Source organism: Pholis gunnellus, assembly GCF_910591455.1.
Source record: "Pholis gunnellus genome assembly, chromosome: 14".
Taxonomy (NCBI): domain Eukaryota; kingdom Metazoa; phylum Chordata; class Actinopteri; order Perciformes; family Pholidae; genus Pholis; species Pholis gunnellus.
Genome location: NC_136541.1, coordinates 21,515,655 through 21,534,444, shown reverse-complemented (window position 1 = coordinate 21,534,444; position 18,790 = coordinate 21,515,655). Strand labels below are relative to the sequence as shown.

General features: G+C 40.0%; 2 protein-coding genes across 4 annotated transcripts in view; one reads left to right on the top strand and one right to left on the bottom strand.

Annotated features, from left to right (window-relative positions):
- Positions 1-7,422, bottom strand: part of agla (amylo-alpha-1, 6-glucosidase, 4-alpha-glucanotransferase a) — a 37,646-nt gene extending 30,224 nt beyond the window's left edge. For 2 of the 3 annotated variants that reach the window (XM_079173752.1, XM_079173754.1), the window contains exons 1-4: positions 7,356-7,422; positions 4,145-4,270; positions 1,746-1,956; positions 773-942 (exon numbers count right to left, since the gene is read on the bottom strand). In XM_079173752.1, coding sequence (XP_079029878.1) covers positions 773-942; positions 1,746-1,956; positions 4,145-4,232 — 469 coding nt within the window. In that variant the 5' untranslated portion in view covers positions 4,233-4,270; positions 7,356-7,422. The remainder of the gene's footprint in view (positions 1-772; positions 943-1,745; positions 1,957-4,144; positions 4,271-7,355) is intronic. The other variant, XM_079173753.1, reaches the window with a different exon arrangement.
- frrs1a (ferric-chelate reductase 1a) lies at positions 6,612-14,851 on the top strand (the record flags this gene model as incomplete). Its single annotated transcript, XM_079173037.1, is given in 11 exon segments — positions 6,612-6,637; positions 9,990-10,137; positions 10,217-10,336; positions 12,410-12,451; positions 12,781-12,879; positions 13,071-13,221; positions 13,765-13,878; positions 14,207-14,322; positions 14,488-14,565; positions 14,569-14,574; positions 14,750-14,851. Coding segments are annotated over 11 exon segments (1,002 nt in total).
- Between the last annotated feature and the right edge of the window lie 3,939 nt (positions 14,852-18,790).

The window sequence follows — 18,790 nt, the reverse complement described above, 5'->3', positions numbered from 1 at the left end:
ACACACTGTTATTAAGCAACTGCACCATACTACTATTAATGATAATGTTTATCCTGTATGCTATGAAGTAGGGCAATATGGCTGATAATATCTCTATATCGCTATGCTGCGATACATGATATATACTGTATATCTTGATATTTTCATATTTCCTAAAAAAAACTGTTTCATTTAACCCGTTGATGGGAATGATCATAACAGTGTGATTATTACACACATTATTTCACATTATCTGAAAACACTAACGTTACGGTACGCTTATTTTAAAGTCAGATTGGTCTATAGAAATGTATTCCTATGTATTTTGACTAATTATTCACACAATTGAAATAAAATTTTTCTCTGAAAACAGTTTGCAGGCAGTAGGTTTTCTAACTCTGCCTTTCATTCATTTGACTTATAATTCAAAATGTATTCATTTAGTCATTTATTTATTCATTTCTCCTTAAATCTGAATGGCCCACCCCTACTTTGAAGGTTCCGCCCCTGTGACTCTGAACAGGACAGCCTACTGCCTTCACACACCGTCTCTCTAGTACATTCCCTGTAGCCAAAAACACCACTATGGTAATGACTCATCTGAGTTCAGCCACTTGGGTTAAAGGTGAGGACTAAACTAACATTCTGTAAACAAAGACTCGCTGTCAATACGTTCCTGTGACCTCTCAGGTTCAGATGGAGGGTCACAAGCATTTTTGCAAATGTTGTTTCTCCCGAGGTCGCTAACCACTCCAGGGCTTTCACAAAAAGAAATGCAATAAAATATACACACCTGACTCCTTGGCTACTCTCAGTCTATCTGGCCAGTCATCGAGGGGTCCCAGACATTTGGACAGGTAGGTCTGGATGGTGATGCAATCTAATGGGAGGATGCGATTGTCTGCTCCAACATGAAGGACTGGGTCGACTACGATGTATCCTCCTCCTGACCTCTCTGTGCCTCTGTGGGTAAAATATAAAAAATACTAGACAAAGTGGACCTGAAGAAACGCCTCTCATTACCAGTTCACAACTGTATGAACTTCTATCATACAAACAAAAAACTCAAATATCCAAACCATAAGGCATCACAGATGGCATTCATTAATACAATAGGACATTGTCAAAATGTGCTAAACATTGAATGCTGGAGGGCAAAATGGTAAAATGGGTGCAGCTAGAAATGAATATGACAGCACCATTTAAACCATTGCAGGTCTCAAAAATGTGACACATATTCAGGTGTGCAGGACTTCAACCCTATTTTCGACAACTCCAGTAAAGTATGGCATATGGCACACAAAATGAAGACGGTATCTCCCTATGCCGAGGTATCCGTCTGTATGGAATACTCCTGACATTTGTGGGGGAAAGAAGTGTATTGATTGGGAAAAGTGGGGGAGATCTCCAGAAGGATTAATTATCTCTCCCATTTGATGAGATGTGTGCTCAGGATCATTTGAGTTGTAAGGATGTTTGGAGATACATGCAACACAAAATCTGTTTCAACGTCTCAATAGTTTTTCAGGGACTTTCAACCATATCACATGGTCTTGATTTTAGTTAGTGCACCTTGTGTTATGGCTGTCCTGTCAAAATTACAACATTTCCAAAGTCAAGAAGACTGTGATACGGTTGAAAGCTCTGGAAAAAACTAGCAACTGGATCTTGAATTGGACATTTTTTGTAAAACTACTATTTCAAAAGGTCAAGAATGACCATTCATGCTTAGCTAGTATCATGTTATGTTATGAGTAGGGTCTTACCCATATCCAAAGTAGTACTGATAGGACCCAGCAATCTTGAGGTCCAGAGAGCAGAACTTATCAGAGTCATCCTCCCTTCCTGTTGGGTAGCTCCACCCCAAAGTACGGAAGTTGTTTCGTTTAAATTGTTGTCCTTCAAGCGGATAGTTGGTGTGAACCACAACCCTCCTCCCCTGGAGGTTCGGACCCAAGTGAAACTGTAGTTCAAAACCTGTGGAGGCAGAAATGTTGTCATTAATTGCTTTATTTCAACACATGGCAATCATGAAAGATAAACTGCTATGATTAAATAATTATGGCCATGCCACCAATGTTTATTAGGGGTGTGCCAAATGATCCAAAATGTATATCACTGGCGTTGTGATGGAGCGTGTGAAGTGTTTTTTTACTCTTTCAGGATAGTCTATTACAGGCTGCTGGTGCAGGGTGCTCGCACAGCAGCATGAAAGCTCCCCAAAAGGCAAAACACGATGTTCTTCCCCTGGTGGCTGGCTGTTAGTTTAGGATGCGCTCGATTTGATATGCAGCAGAGTTTTCTATGACTGGAGCACGCATTTCATTCGGTTTTGGGAGGCCAAAATTATGTACGCAATTAATATCCAATTAACTGTGCATCCCTTGAGTCTAGTTATTTGCTTCCTTCTATACGCTCAACATCAGTACTGTAACATAAGAGACTGCTCTGCCGTTCTCAAATGAACAAACAGAATAATACACAAATATGTCACTCATAGCCAAAGAAATTGCCAAAATAATATCAGACCTCCTGGTCCTTCAGAGTGGACCATAAAAGGATGTCTATATATAGTCCAGTGGAATAGCCAGCCCTCAAAATCCCTATCAGGTTCAGAGTGCTGCAAATGTCAAACTTCTACCTCCAAAATAACCCCCCCCCACACACACACACACACACACACTCCATTACTACTACTGTATGTCTATTTTCTATTTGAACTTATGTTAATTTGACTTAAAGCAGGGCTTCTTAATTAATGTCATTACACCCAAATTGGCCCACATTAGAGCACTGACACCCTATTTAACCACTTTTGTTGTTAGTTTAGAATAGTCCAGGTTTGAGCCCTCTGGTTTGATGCTGGTGTCCTTTGGAAGGAAGCTACTTGTTCCAAGCTGGGGCTCTTCCTCAGACAACACATGTATTGACTCCATGTGTATAAGCCATTTTCTCTAATTCAGTTATGGTGCTGTGGTTACTGAAAGTTGGTACTAACTTCCACATTTATGTTACTAGGTGAATGTGCCACATTAAATCCTACTTTGATGACAAAGTCTAACAAAAAGTCCCTGATTATCCTTCGTAAACTTCAAGTATTTGAACAAAAAGCATTTTATTTATGGTAAATGGACTGCATTTATAAAGCACCATTCTACCTTACCGGACATTTACTCATTCACACACACATTGACACAGCGATGGTGACGGAGCACTGGCCCTGGCCTGCCAATCGGGAGCAACTTGGGATTTAGTGTCTTGCTCAAGGGCACTTCAACACACAGACAGGAGGCGCCTGGGATCGAACCTCCAACCTTGAAATTAAACCTGAGCCAATATATATATCTCTTACTCTTCTCTTCATTCCCCTAAAAACTTTAAATATTTTGATGGCTCATCCTGATCTCAGGTCAGATATATAATTCATCAAAAGTGATACGGCACACGTGTTTAGATATGAATTGGCAAAAAATGCTTTTACATTTCCAAAGAGCGTGATTTTGTCCTAGAGTATTCATTTCTCCATGAGCCCCACCTCAGGATGTATGGATGGAGGCTGATAGTCCTCTACAGCTCCATACCGCTCTGTACTCTCCACAGACTTGTGCTCATGAAGCCACGCCCTCTTTTAAATGATCAAATCAAATCTCTGAACAATCTCATCTGTCCTTCTCATAATTAGATCCCACCCACTTGGAAACATGTTCTATCAAAGAGGTTAAAAAATGCTCTAACTGCTGTTTCACTGGGATTAAGCTTTATGTTTGACCTTTGATCCTGTACATTTCCCCACTGCGGGACTAATAAAGGATTATCTTATTTTATCTCATCTTGAATACCCAAGGAAGCATTCATTTAAATCCCCCCCAATACAGAATTTTTTCAATCCGCAAAAAAATTACTTCCTGAAAACAATCCATCACCGATTCCCAGCGGACTTGGCAGCAAAAGGACTTCAAGACACTAACACTGCATACCCTAAATTCACCTTAAAATATGTCAGTTGGTTTTGTGCACCGCCAATATGTGTTAATGTATATAAAGCAGAATACAATAAACATAGAACCTAGTTAATAATGTGAACGGTCTGAGCAGCCTCGCTAATACATTCAGGCATTAAGTAAAGAGGAACACCTAAAGTGCAGTTGTTTAAAAGAAGCATTACCTTGTTCAAGTCTGAACAGGGTCCTCTCTAAATTCTCCTTGTCGTTAAGCATCAGGACTCGGATTTGCTTCAGGTGTTGAGGCAACATACTGGGAAGATCTTCAAATTTAAATGATCCCTGGCCTTCTGAAAAGAAGAAAATAAAGGTTACTAAATTGTTATAACCATTTACTTAACACAGAACACCACATTTTTAAACCACGTTTCTTTTGTTTCTGAACTGTATGAAATAGTCACCAAACTGTACCACGTCCCCATTGTACTCCAATGGAAAAAAAAGTTCCAAAAGTTTGTTGCACACTACAATGTCTTAGTGACGGGTTTCATGATCAATGTCTTTGGGGGAAAAGAGTGCATGAATCCAGGGTCGAAAATCCAGATTTTTCAAATGTTATCATTTTGGGTATATTTCCCAATCAATTAACCTAGCATCCATTTCAATAAGTAAATATCTGCTGCCATTCAGTTTACAGTCAGATTGTGGCTGTAGTCATGCAGAGGTTATATATTATTCAGTATATGGAGCAAAGACCATTGAGTTGAACCAATTAGTAAGACAACCACAAACTGTAAAGACACAAATGGGTTAGACCACGCAATAACTGTAAAGGACTCAGAGGAAAAAAGACTCTGAAGTAACAAGCAGAGTTACAAAACAGGGACAGCAATGTGTCATACTGCACTATCTACTTTTTCTGCTATCAGAGGTCTGGCAATTACAAATTTGATCAATATGCAAGTTTTTTATACCACTTGAGCTCCAAAGGGGCCAACACATCTGTGACCAAACTACAAATACACCAGTCAAAAAACTGCTAATTTAACAAGTCAAGGGGGGAGGTTTGTGAAATCATGACAACATCTCAAACAAAAAAATGCACTGACCACATTGACCAGCATTCACAATGTGAAACGAATCAACAAGCACGTGACTGACATGAATAGCTCATAGAAGTTTGCCAAATATTGCTAACTGGCAAGAAGACGAGAGAGATTAAATGTTGAATAAGGATCTTCCGACAATGAGTTGATTGAGACATGCGTTGTGCAAACTGTTGTAACACAGCCCAAGTTAGCTAGTCCTAATGCTTTACATACCATGAAGTATGGACATTAGCTCAGACAATAGCTGCGGCTAGAAACTTTCCTCAGTCAGTCAGTTGGTGATCGAGCCTCATAGGCTGGAGCATTTTTACTTTTAAATGTCCATTTTACTAAACACAATTAAACAGTAAATATTAAACTTGCAACTGATTACAATTGATGGTCTGTTAAACATCTGGCATGACATCCTTTAATGATCAACTGTATGTGATATGTCTGATCCTACACAACTGAAATCAATGTGCCATGATGACAAGTGAAAAATGTAAAGAAATCAGCAACAACCATTTTCAGCGATGGGAAGGAACTACATATATTCACTCAAGCGCTGTATTTATTAAGTACAATTTTGAGATACTTGTGAATGGGTCTCATATGTTAATGAAGTATTTAAATTGCTGGTGGCAGCTGCGCAGCCACTGGCCACTATCACATTCACAGCCCAATTCCACCAATAAAGATAGTTTATTAAACGTCCTATCTGAGCCAAAATGATTGACGGGCCAGACCGAACCATCGGCCTCTACTGTAGACTATCCAGTAGGACATATGAAGCCCTCAAAAGTGGCTCTTCAATAAACAACTACAAAATTAAATTGGCTGCACATACACATTGATGCATCAGTGATAACAAATGGCATATTTTAAACAACAAAATTACATCCTGATGAGGGCCATTATGCACAATAGCACTTACTTTTGAAACTATTGGTAAATACTTGTTATGAATTGTTTCTATTGTTTGCTATTACTATTACAATGTATATTTCAGCAAAGGATATGAATAGATCGTTCATCCCTGACTATTTAGCTTCTTGGACTCTGGGATTATATTTCCTTACAGTGTGCAATCTGATTTTCAAGGATGAACGTTACAGTACTAGAAGTAACTACTAAAATAGACTGGTATGTCTTCATACCACAGGCGCTACAATTACTGGAATCAGACACCACAGACATAGGCTGCTGTTTGAGAAGAGTTTATTCAAGCAACACCACATGGGAAAGGCACATTTAAGAAAATGTATGTGTGTAGACTTCCTGGAACGTCCTCGTCAACACGTAGAGGCCCAGCATAGTACTGGAGCTAATACACATGGGTAGATATACAACAGCCGAGACTACACACAGGAACAGAACATGCTGCTTGGATTCTGGTCTGTACATCGGAGCAGGTTATTGCATCCAGAGTCACTGAACCCTCCGTCTGAGTCTGCGCAGTGCTTCGGTCCGATAAGAACAAGGTCAGCAATGCAACCGTTAATGTCACACTGCCTATTTATAAAACTCTTCCGACCACTGTTCAGCTTGTCTGGAGCACCGGGTCCAATACAGAGTGACAACAGATATAGACAATGTCGAGATGACGGTGGCTAAGTATTCGCCACGGTGATACAGAAACCTGCAAAGCTGATATCCCGTGTGTGGTGGGACTCCGAATTCCATTCAAAAGAGTGGCCATTTAATGTTTACTCGCTTACTAGCACACCGTTATTCAACATAAAATATAATACAAAACGTTAATTTAATTGTTAGTAACAATTTAACAATTCGGCATACGTACACGTTACCACAGGCACTTTATTTGAATAACGCCCCACAATTTACTAGTGGTTCATTTGGTACTTCATGTCTTCGGGTGCAACAGAATGTACTGTAGTGGGCGGTGCCGTTAAATTGAAATGTAATTGGGGAAAGTAATGTAAACTTGAGAATGGCTATTCAATGTTTCGTAAGGTAAAATGATGTACCTTCGTCGCAAGGAAACGCTAAAAATGTTGATTATTGGACAAAATGCTAAATGGTTATGAGCATTCGTCATCTATAAACCAACGAACGGTGTGTTTTCCCATATTAGGGTGTAGCTAATGTTGAATTACGAAACGCAACGTGCAAAGCGTTAAAGCAAGGTTATTATTATAATTAAAGTTATAACAGTAAGCTAAACGTATGTCAGCTAACGTTAGCTAACGGGTGTTAGCTAACGTTAGTGATGCACCATTCGACCTGCTCGCCTATAGCTGGGGATACAACTCGAACAAGCTTAATAACATGACAATATGACACGATAATCCAAACAGCTGTTTGAATATCCATTCCCACGTACCTGTCCGTTTTCTCCGTTAGGACACAGCAACAGGAGGACAGCTTCGTGTGTGACAGCTATGTTTTTCTTGTATGGACAGTGGGTGAACTACGGGGGCGTGGTCTACAGGCCTGGTGCCTTTACCGTAATAACCCCAGTAAAACGGAATTATTGAATGTTTTAATACATTTTCAAACCTGTATTTATTTAACCAAGAAATGTGTTCGCTGCTCATTTAGTGTAAGTATGAATTTCATACATGCCCAGTAGCTTCAGTCAGTCTTGTAACCTATTTGGGAATTTAGTGCCTTGCTCATGTGAACTTCAGAGGTGGTTGCTGAAGCACTACAACAAACCCTTAACCCCAGTCACTCAGCTTCTGTATTGACTGAAGAAAAATGTCAAGCGCTTACTTAGACAACATAGCCTGCTCTGCAGCAATAACTAATTGATTGAAATAGGATATTGCTGCCAAAATGCTCATTCTATTGCATAATTTCGGCTGCGCAATTTCTAAGTTTACCACACACCTACGTGCAGTGTGCACGTAGGCACGTAAACAGACAAGCGAGTTACATAAGATGGCACTGCAGTGCAGCTGTTGGGCAGACAAGAGCAGCCCACCAAGTCTGTACCACAAGAGCACTGGCTAGTAACATAATGCCAATATTATGTCATACATTGACATAATGTATGACATAAATACATTATAAATTAAAATGTAATCTGAAATCATGGAAGAATTGCTACTTTCATTAGAATTTATTTTGATCAAATTGTTCTTCAAGATGACTCACCAGGCCTGGTCATTAGAAATACTGGGACACAATTAATTTACAAAGAATAATGTGATATGAACAAATCTCTTGAGCATGCAGACTCCTCAATGTACATCATGAAATGAGTGTCCCTCTCATACCACCAGAGGAAAATCTTGTCCACACACATCAACAATGGACAAATGTAGATTAAAATCCCAAACTATGAGAAACTGAGTCACATTTTTCTGGTTGAACAAAATATGTATAGCCTTTCATACTTGCACACTAATTATATTTCATAAGTATGTAGTGTAGAGCATTCCCACTGGGAAAATAAGAACATGAAGGAAATAAATATGCAGCTACTCAAAGCTGTTAAAACCTGTAATGCTCCAGGGACATTGCACAAAACGAAATAATAAGATATTGAAATCACTGAAAGAACTTGTTCATGCTTGCTACTGCTCAATTTTAAATATAGAATTGACATTATTGATTTTATCGACTCAAATTTGAAGTCATCTGTTGGCGCCCTGTATCATTTCCTGTGCAAAACATGATATTACATGACTATCTACCAAAATAGTATGTAGTCAATGCAGTTATATTTTATGGTTTAGGGATTGGGACAACAACAGTGCATACTATATATTTATATTAACATTTTAATATGTTTGTTCCTATTTGGTCAGAGGTGAAAACCCACTGGAGCAATTGTGATTCATATGGAGTCGGCGTGGCTGGTATACATCTCAAGGTAACTGTTGATGTGTCTGTCTTCTGACTGTGCACTTGACACAGAATGTTCTCCTTCAAAAACAGCTTTTCTTTAATTAAGTTGGTAAGAGAAAAAAGAAACAGGAAAGAAAACCTTTTTTTAAATGCAGCATTCTGCAGTGCTCTGAATCCTTGTCTAACAGATCATATCAGCACATGGACAGAATATATGTGCTTGTATTTTATACACTGCCTGCTGAGTGTGTTTCATCACAACGTGAAACTAGTTTCACGTTGTGATGATTTTACCATAGTTTTGTTACGCAACTTTCATACTTTGCTAATGACATTTATGTAACAGACATAATTCCATTTTTGGAAGCAAAAACTGACATCCAAAACTGACTCTAGAGGGGTACGTAGAGCGTCATTGTTTGAAACATAGGGTGTCGGTATTTGAGTTGGGTGTCTATATGTGTTGCACTTGCCAACAAGTCACAGTAAAAATTGTATAACAAATACAGTAGCATAAAAATATGTACCTTGATAGGAAACTAATACATATACTGATGTACTGTTACACTACAAAAGACAAACAAGTTATTAAAGAATGACCGTTAGTTAGCTTGTTTTCTATGCATTAGTTCCAGTGGTTACACTTCGTAGCAGCATAGAATTCATAAAGAGGACATACTGATGTGAATTTGTGCAGCATGCTCAGCTAAACCATTGGAATATCTCTCACAATGTTTTGTTGTTGTCCATCTTATCAGAAACACCTGTGTTTGATTTGCTGTGTTGATCCACAGCAATGAACCCTTTATGTCTAAATAGTACAGGGTTTGTCCTCTGGAGAGCATCAATATGCGTATTGGAATTTGATGAATATTATTTGTAAGTGGAAATTTGAATTACCGAACGTTTTTTTCTTAAAGCTCTATATGCAACCTTGTCTCACTCTCAATTAGTCAAATACCGACAGTTGGTCAGTGCCTCCTTGGACTCTGATACAGACGCACAGAGGCACACGACTTGTTTGTCTCTCGCTAGTCATGTGAGTCGTTAATTAACGTAAATAATTTTGTTTCATGACTATGTGACTATATTTAAAGGTCTGTATTTACTCTATGACAGAATATGTCACAATACCTGTGTATGTGTACTACTACTTTTCCAGTGTGAGTGTAGTTGCCCACTACATTGTATTTTGGGTGAAGCTGCCTGGACCAGTCATCTATCAGCATGGTGTTACTCCCCACCCGTCTCAGTCAGACACACCTCCTCCAGTACAACCTACTACCACACCCACCATCCTGCCTGGGCCTGTGAGTGTAAAAACTTTAATGTGAACCGATTGAAACAAATTAAGACTAATAACTCCATGTCACTATCTTACACTTTTAGTTTACTTCTGATGGATGTGGCCAATCAAAATCCTGCCTGCTGGATCCTTCAGGCTGTGATCCAAAAGAAGAGCCCCACTACTTCTTCCTGTCCATGACTACCGAGGGACCAGACAAAACGGTTTGACTTTGAACAGTTTCATTTACTGGTACAATGAGTGCAATTACAGGTGCTACATGAAGTATTAGTGGATTCCAGTGGCGGGCTGTGCATTTTATACCTGGGCCTTCACTGCTGTCCTGCAGTTGAACCACCTAACCTCATTATGACGCCACAGCTACGGTTATTATTTGTTTCGTGTAAAAATGAAGCTCAACACCTATAAATACTGCAGAGTGCAGATAACGTTACATGAATACGCACACGGGATGCTGCGTCATTAACGTACAATGCATTAAAAAAACTGCGGAGCTAAAACAAGCATTCCACCGCACACTGAAGAGCACGGGCCATTCAAATATTATTCACATCAGAGGGAACAATATTATCCATATCATAAAAACGACACCATAGACAAATGAACACAGTAGTAACGCTACGATCACTCCCTCCAGGAAATACACGAAACCGTAGTTGTCGTTAGTGACGGATTTATTCGTCTGTCAACACCGAAAAATGAGAAAATGAGTCTACTTGAAAACACATGAATCTTCAAAGATGATCACTTAAACACTTTAACTTAACTTCAACACACAAAAGCAGTTCACTTACCAAAGCTGCTGTTCACATAAAGACAAAGTCCATCCTCCTTTCTTTGTTAATAAAGAGTTTAATCTCACGGTTGTTCAGTACATCCGTGCGTTTTAGTTCCAGTAAGAAGTCCTTCTCGATTCATGGACGCCAGTGAAGACAGTCGAGCCTACCCAGTTATATTTCTTGAATAGGTTTTAATGCGTTTGAGGGCTGAAAATGTCCGCTCGACAGAGGCAGCAGATGTTGGGATTGTCACCGCCCAACATGTCCCGCTAGCCCACTGACCAACCACGTACTTGTAGGCCAGCTAGCAGCTCTGGCACGTCAAAGAATACGCCCAACATGTCAAACTAAAGATCTGATTGGTTGAAGAATATGACAATCAACAATATCGTCCCCATTCACTTAAACTGCACAGGGATTCACTTGTGAGTCTGCAGGCCTGGGGCCTCTCTTCTTACCTAGAGACACAGAGGCGAAATCTGATTGGATAAAAGCTCTACTTAAAACAAGCTGCACTGGAAGCAGAGCAACTGAGGAAGACAGTAGCTGTGCAATGAGAAAATAAGATAATGGGGAAAAAAATTACAATACATGTAGTGTATTTATGAAAAATTATAAAATAGCTATAACTTTGTGATTCTTTCTAGGCCAGCAGAGAAGGCCTTGCTGGCCCTGATGGCCCACCACTGGTGGAATCTCACCACATTCAAACTGAGCAACACATTCTCACTCCCAACTCGTCAAATACCGACGCTTGGTCAGTGGCCCTACGCTACAAACTATGACGCTTTATCTAACCCTCTAGGATCAGTTTTGGACATGCCTGCTGTCTGTCAACAACAAATACAGTCACTCACCAGGGCAATACAACATTGGACCACTCTGTTAACAACGCTATTACCCAACTAACAATCATCACGACCAAAAATAAATCAATGAAAGTGGCTATCCTTCACCTTCAAGCAGGCAGCATGAGAGACAAGCAAATCTTCTCTGGCATTTTTGAAAAAAAACTGACGACCCAGAAAAAATATAGGATTTCATGGTCACCATGCTCAAAATACCACACGACACCATCAAGAACATCACCTTTCACCATATACATCGTCTGGGAGGAAAACACAAACGTCCACGGCCCATCATTTGAACAATACAGAAAGAAAGAACTTGTTCAGCTTTAGGAAAAGCGACTTAATGGACCAGACTATGGTCTCAATGATCAATACCGGGAGATATGGGAGATACAGACGAAGGCTAAATCCCATCAAAAGGCAGCTACTCAAGGAAGGGAAAAAAACATGGATTGGGGGAGATGGGACCCTCTATCGCCACCCGTTATTTAACACACTGACAACACCCAAATGCTGATATGACATTATTTAAGCGACCAACATGTTTCATGAACTGAAAACATACTGTGAAAGGGTTAAAGTTGTAAGATGAAAACACAGACAGGTCCCTGACAGGACAACGCTATAGTGACCGATCAATCGCAAGGTAGCCACATCATACATATATATGTCCTGGGACACATGGATGGTAAGCTAGTCCCTCAGTGTATTGCAACATTCTTCAGCAAATACAGACCAGTTTGATCTTCAGTATAATCAGAAGAATATCTGCAGCTTTGATCAAGAATCACTCCTTTGTGTACAGCATGATTTCTGAGAAGAACAACTTTCTGTTATCCCACATTTACCAAAAATGTTGCACCTATATTAACCTGGATATGTAAGTGTATACTGGATCTGGATGTATTTGTGTTTATGCTTGTGTTTATGTGTGTGTGTGTGTGTGTGTGTGTGTGTGTGTGTGTGTGTGTGTGTGTGTGTGTGTGTGTGTGTGTGTGTGTGTGTGTGCGCATGTAGGGCAATGACGACGTGCATATGTGTGTTAAAGATGGGGATAGAGTATCAGTGAGTGCTGCCTTCGTCAGTGGAAGAACCCACCCTGAGGACCGGTCACAGGTGACAAATGATTCTGCATGCTAAGCTAGGCTAACCACACCATCCGTACCTGAGGCACAGACAGGCGATTGACATCCATCTTCTCACAAAGAAAGCAAATAAAAGTATTTCCCCAAATCTTCTTCCCTGAAATTGTATTGGATCTTAGGCCAAAATGGTTGTTGTCCTTCTTTCCGTGTGTGTGTTTGCAGTTTGGTCTGTCCTCGGTGTCCTGGCGGCTGGCAGATGGAGCGATTCAGTGCAAGTTGAGCAGACCAGTCAAACTGGTCAACCAGGAACCAGCCCGCTATGATCTGGACCATGACTACTTTCTGTTTCTCACCAGCGGACATGCTCAGTATGGTAAAAGAGTCTGCACACACCTATGCAGGAAACAGAACTCATTGACCCTGGCAGTCATCCTGTGTCTTGGAGGCCAATCAAAGTTCTTATCAAGGTTTATAACGTCACACGGATGGAAGTTTGATCAGCATCAACAGGATGTCATTATCAATGATGAGCACATAAAGTACAGCTTTATTCTCCGTTGGCTTTTTCTTACACTCTGGTTAATGGTTAATTGGCCTTTCAAGACTGAAGTGATTTATGGATGCATGACACAAATAAATTCTCGTTTTTTACTAACTTGCAGTTTTTAGCTTTAATCCAAAGAGAAATGTTGTGAAAATGCTGCTGTCTGAGTTTAAGCATAAGTAGCACTTGTGTGTCTCATATTTTGACACATTTGATGGAACAATTTTCATTGTTTGTTCAAAGCTTAATCTGACTTCAAAAGATTTGGGATTCCTAGAATGATCGTTAAACAGTTACACTGAAAGACTGTATGTGTAGTGCAGATTTTGTGCTGACATACAGTAATTACATTTTATTGGATCTCTCCTCTAGGTAAAGTATGGAAACATAGTCACCAGCCATTAATCTCAACCCACAGGAAACACATCACTGGACCCCGTGAGGTCCTACGAGGCTCCCGCGGACCCATCATTATGAAAATGCATGGTTTGTTGAGTACTTCATTTTTATATTCATGTCACTGAGAGTTTCTAGTGGAGTCATACTAGCCAAAGGATGTGTTATCTAGACTCTATGAGTTACCTACGACATATGTGGAATATGTAAAATCATCATCAGTATTGTTTATACACAAACAATGATGAAAGCACAAGATGATTGAATAAGGATGTCAGTCTACCAGCTGATTTTGGTCAGAAGGAGGAAATGCAATAGTTTATGATGATGTTGCAGGGTAGTATTAAACTATCTTTAGTGTAACATTTAGTGTTAGGTTTGGGAAGAGCATTTAGCTGAATTAGCTTCACTCCTCTAGGAGCACTGATGCTGTTAGCCTGGATGCTAACAGGAAGTGTTGGTACCGTCATCGCCAGCTTCTACAAACCTGATTGGCCAAATCAAACTCTGCTCGGCCAGAAAGTCTGGTTCCAGGTAGATATTATGCGCACACACACGCACGCACACACACACACGCACGTACAAAATCTAAGCAAAAAATGAAGTGAAATAAATGGAAATACCATGATGTTGAATACTACTATGCTGTGTGTGTGTGTGTGTGTGTGTGTGTGTGTATGTGTGTGTGTGTGTGTGTAGGTACATCGAGGCCTAATGATGCTAACTGTGACTCTGACCATTGTAGCCTTTTGCCTCCCATTTTTCTACAGAAAAGGTTGAAGCAAGGTACAGTACAAACACACACTGCAAAATATATTGTTTTACATTTTGACTGTACTGCTGTAATATTCATACACCACCAGCAGAGAGGGGTGTTGCATCAGTTATCAATTAATGTACAACTCTTGTGTGTGTGTGTGTGTTTGTGTGTCTGTGTGTGTTTGTGTGTGTGATTGTGCAGCATGCTGGTGTCCATCCATACCTGGGCTGCTGTGTTCTAACATTATCTTTGATTCAACCAACAATGGCTGCAATCAGACCATCACCTGACTCACACAGGTAATGAAATACCTCCGTTTACATTCAGAACAGGGTGCAATGTTTCCTCAGTGTCCTGTCTGCCTCTTAACACCACACCCGTCTGATGCCCACAGAATTTCAACATTTATTTAACTATTGATACTGTCTAGTAGTACCTATTCCTGACTGAATTCCTGCCATCCCTGACCATATATGGCAACATACCATACTGTATATTTATTTATGATTTTAGGGTTACGGTTAAGGGTTAGCTATATACTGTAAAGCAGGGGTCTTCAACGTTTTTCAGGCCAAGGACCCCTGAACTGATAGAGAGATGGAGCAGGGACCCCCGACTATATATATTGTATAACATTGTGTGTTATATTAAACTGGGTCTAGTGCCATGTATAAACATACCTCTATTTTTGAATGAAGGTCTGCCCTGCTATCCACTTAGCCACGTTGTGTCTCGTGCTTCAAGTCACTGTGGACTTTTTCTATAAGACTAAGACCTTGAGCGTTACCTAACCTTGACCAAGTGCTACCATGGCCGAAACATAACCATGAAAAGTTAAATGCTGTGGTCACGACAAACTGATATTGTATACAATATTCTAACTGGATATTTTAGTAGAAAACAAATGAAAAACGTTGTTACTGGACATTTTATTGTTATAGTACAAACATTTTTGCTAACTGACATTGAATTGCAATTTTCTGTATGCCTCAGCAGCATATCAGTTCACTTGTCCTAAGTTCTCCTTTGCGACCATGGCTCGTGGGGTAGAGAGGGTTGTCTGGTGTCCGCAAGGTTGGCAGTTCGATCCTTGGTTACTCCATGTTCTGTGCCGCAGTATTCCTGAGCAAGATACTAAACCCTGCTCCCCACTGCTCCTTCATAGGGATGGGTCAAATACAGAGAAATACTCTGCATTGGCCTCTGCAACTGTAGCATAAGAGAGGGTTGCCCAGTAACTGCAAGGTTGGCGGTTCGATCCTCAGTTACTCCATGTGCTGTACCGAAGTGTCCCTGAGTAAGACACTGAACCTCTAACTGCTCCCCGGGTGCTTCTCAGGGGCAGCCCACTGCTCCCTATGTTCTAGGGATGGGTCAAATGCAGAGGACAAATTTCCCCACTGCCGGACTAATAAAGGATTGTTTAATCTTTAATCAGAAAGCAAAAAGCTCATTTGTATTTTTAAATCTTGATTTCATGATAGCGCCCCCTAGATTTAAATGAATTCAGTGGAATACTGTTCCGGTATATGTCGACATAAATGGAGACCTTATTTGGATACAGACAATCAAATCTATCACAAAGCAGTAACGTCAGTGTTCTCTCACAGCCAGACAGCAGCTACACAACACAAGAGACACAGACTCAACAACTTAAGTCTCCTTCTTATGTAACTTACAAACATGAACACACATATTGTCCAGCTCGCTTAGCAAAATAAATGCAAATGTCAGTTCTTCAATACCACAAACAACACAAACAATGATGATTCCATTTATTTTATTTAACGACATGTATGATAATTCATTTAATGATGCTACGACATGTATGATCATTTATTTGTTTGTTTCTTGTATTATGATGTGACTAGTATCCAGAGGCTTGTGTTGTCCAGTATGCTGTTCTGAATAAAAATGCTACACTGGCATGACATCACATTATACTGTACAGCAGTGTATTACATAACATTCGTAACCCAAGATAACATGTAAATCAGTGTGACATCACAAATCACAGCTTCTCCACGCCTTCAATGGAACACAAGGACCGTTACGCTGCAAAGACATCACACGCACAATATCTCAATGATGCAATGACGATCGCAGGAAGAAAGCAAGCGTGTAGGAGGTTATCAAGTTGAGTTTCTGAGTAAAAAAAAGCAACAACAGCACACTAATCCTCTGAAAGGTTGGATAAGATGGTCGCAGATGACAGATGTGCTTCCCTTATGTGTGTGTGAGAGAGAATATTGTGCCTGCGTGCATCCGTCCTGTAATAAGTGTGTCAGTGTGAGAGTGTGAGGCTGAGTGTTTGTGTGTCGCAAATGTCGCTAAAGCTGCTGTTTTCTGATTGGCTGCTGCCCACACACACTCAATATGCACCCCGCTGGCACTGAGATGTGAGAGGGAGAGAGAGAGAGGGAGAGAGAGGGTGATGTAAAGGGGAAAGACAGGAATAATATAAGAGAGAAGAACAACAGTGGTATAAGAACAGAAACAGAGCCCAGTGTTAGCAGTTGACATCGCATCACTTCAACCGCTGGAACAGCAGGTAAGACACAACAACTCTCCTTATGTTTTCAGTGCTTTCACTCGGCTTGAAAGTTCTTCTGAGGCCTCTGAAACACATTGACAAGAACGGGAATAAATAAGTGATCCAGAAGATTGTTATGGTCTTCTGTGTGCTTCATACATTTGAGAATAAGTGTTCTGTGGTGCAGCGTTAGAGTTATGATACCTGGATAGATCCAACCTGTAGGGTAAACAACAACACGGTCTGGTGTGTATTTGATGAAAATGATGAAGATGTGTGATCTGTTCAGTCTGTATTTTTATTTTTTATTTTGTATGACTATTTTCCTAACCTAAGCTCAAGCCAAATCTAACAAATCAAGCACATCCCTTTCTCAAACTTTGGCCCCACCTATGAAATGACCTTATTTACCATCAGTTGTAAAAGTCAAGTTTGACTGTCAGTCCGTCCAAATCAAGAAAAAGCTTCTCTCTAGATTCCTTGTTGCACATGTGTTCAACAATCCTCATCAAAGATGTACAAAATGATGTTCCCATACAACTAAACTGCATCATCATATATATATATATATATATCTATATATATAGATATATATATATATCTATATATATATTTGTAGCCCAAAATCTGATCAAAGGTATCACTGTTCAGTCTCAATTGGTTGCCAAAAGGCATTCTGGGAAATGTAGGCGTGGAGAAAAATGTGTGCTTAAATGTGCGATTAATCATGAAATATCTTCTAGAATACACTGAGGGATTGAAGATCAGAGAGGGGAGATTATGTTGATGAGTTTAGCAAGCCTCGATAAGTTAATTGATTACTCTCATATTTATTTATGCATGACATCCTAATATTATGTACAACTCCAACTTTCACAAGGAAATCTCCACAAGCCTTGGAGAAACAACTTGAGCCATGTGTCATTATGATAACGTGACAACATGTGAAACAAAGCTGGATGTCTTTTATCTCTTAGCCCGAGGGGTAAACGCATGTATTATGTTGGCCCGTGTGTGGATTGATCTGTGGGTGTGGAATACAGGAAACACTGTTGATGTTCCTGCAGAGTTAAAGAGCGTGTGTGTGTGTGTGTGTGTCTGTGTTTGGCATAGAGCTGGCAGCACAGTGTCACCTACCCGTGACCTTGTATTTCATCTACTAGTCAAGAGAAAAGCATGTAATGATTTACACTGTAGGAAAAATCCAATAGAGCCATTTTGATACATTACATAAAAGTAGGATTACAACCACATATGCTTGATTAAAAAGGGAATCCCATCCCGTCAGTGACCTCTGATATGACATGATACGTGACAAATGAAAGTAAAAACCACGGAGTGTATAACTCTATGGGAGAAATGAGCAACGTTCTTCTAAAGGACATTCCCTGTTTTGATAATGGTGATGAAGGGACGCTCCAATCGGTGCCCATTGGTGTTGGGATGGGTCATAGCATAGGATTCACATCATTATGTTTCTCCACTCATTTATTTATTGACCTCATGACATTTTCCATTGAGGTCTAGGGAGAGTGGTTAAGAAAAGACATTAAGACGTAAAAAATGTAAAGAAGATCGAACTCACAACACTAAATAAAACCCTGTCGAAACTGTACAAGATTATCAACATTGATCTGAAAATATTTCATCCTACTACCTGATGGAAAAAAAGATGTATCCATATCACTATTCTTCCTTTAACTATTTTC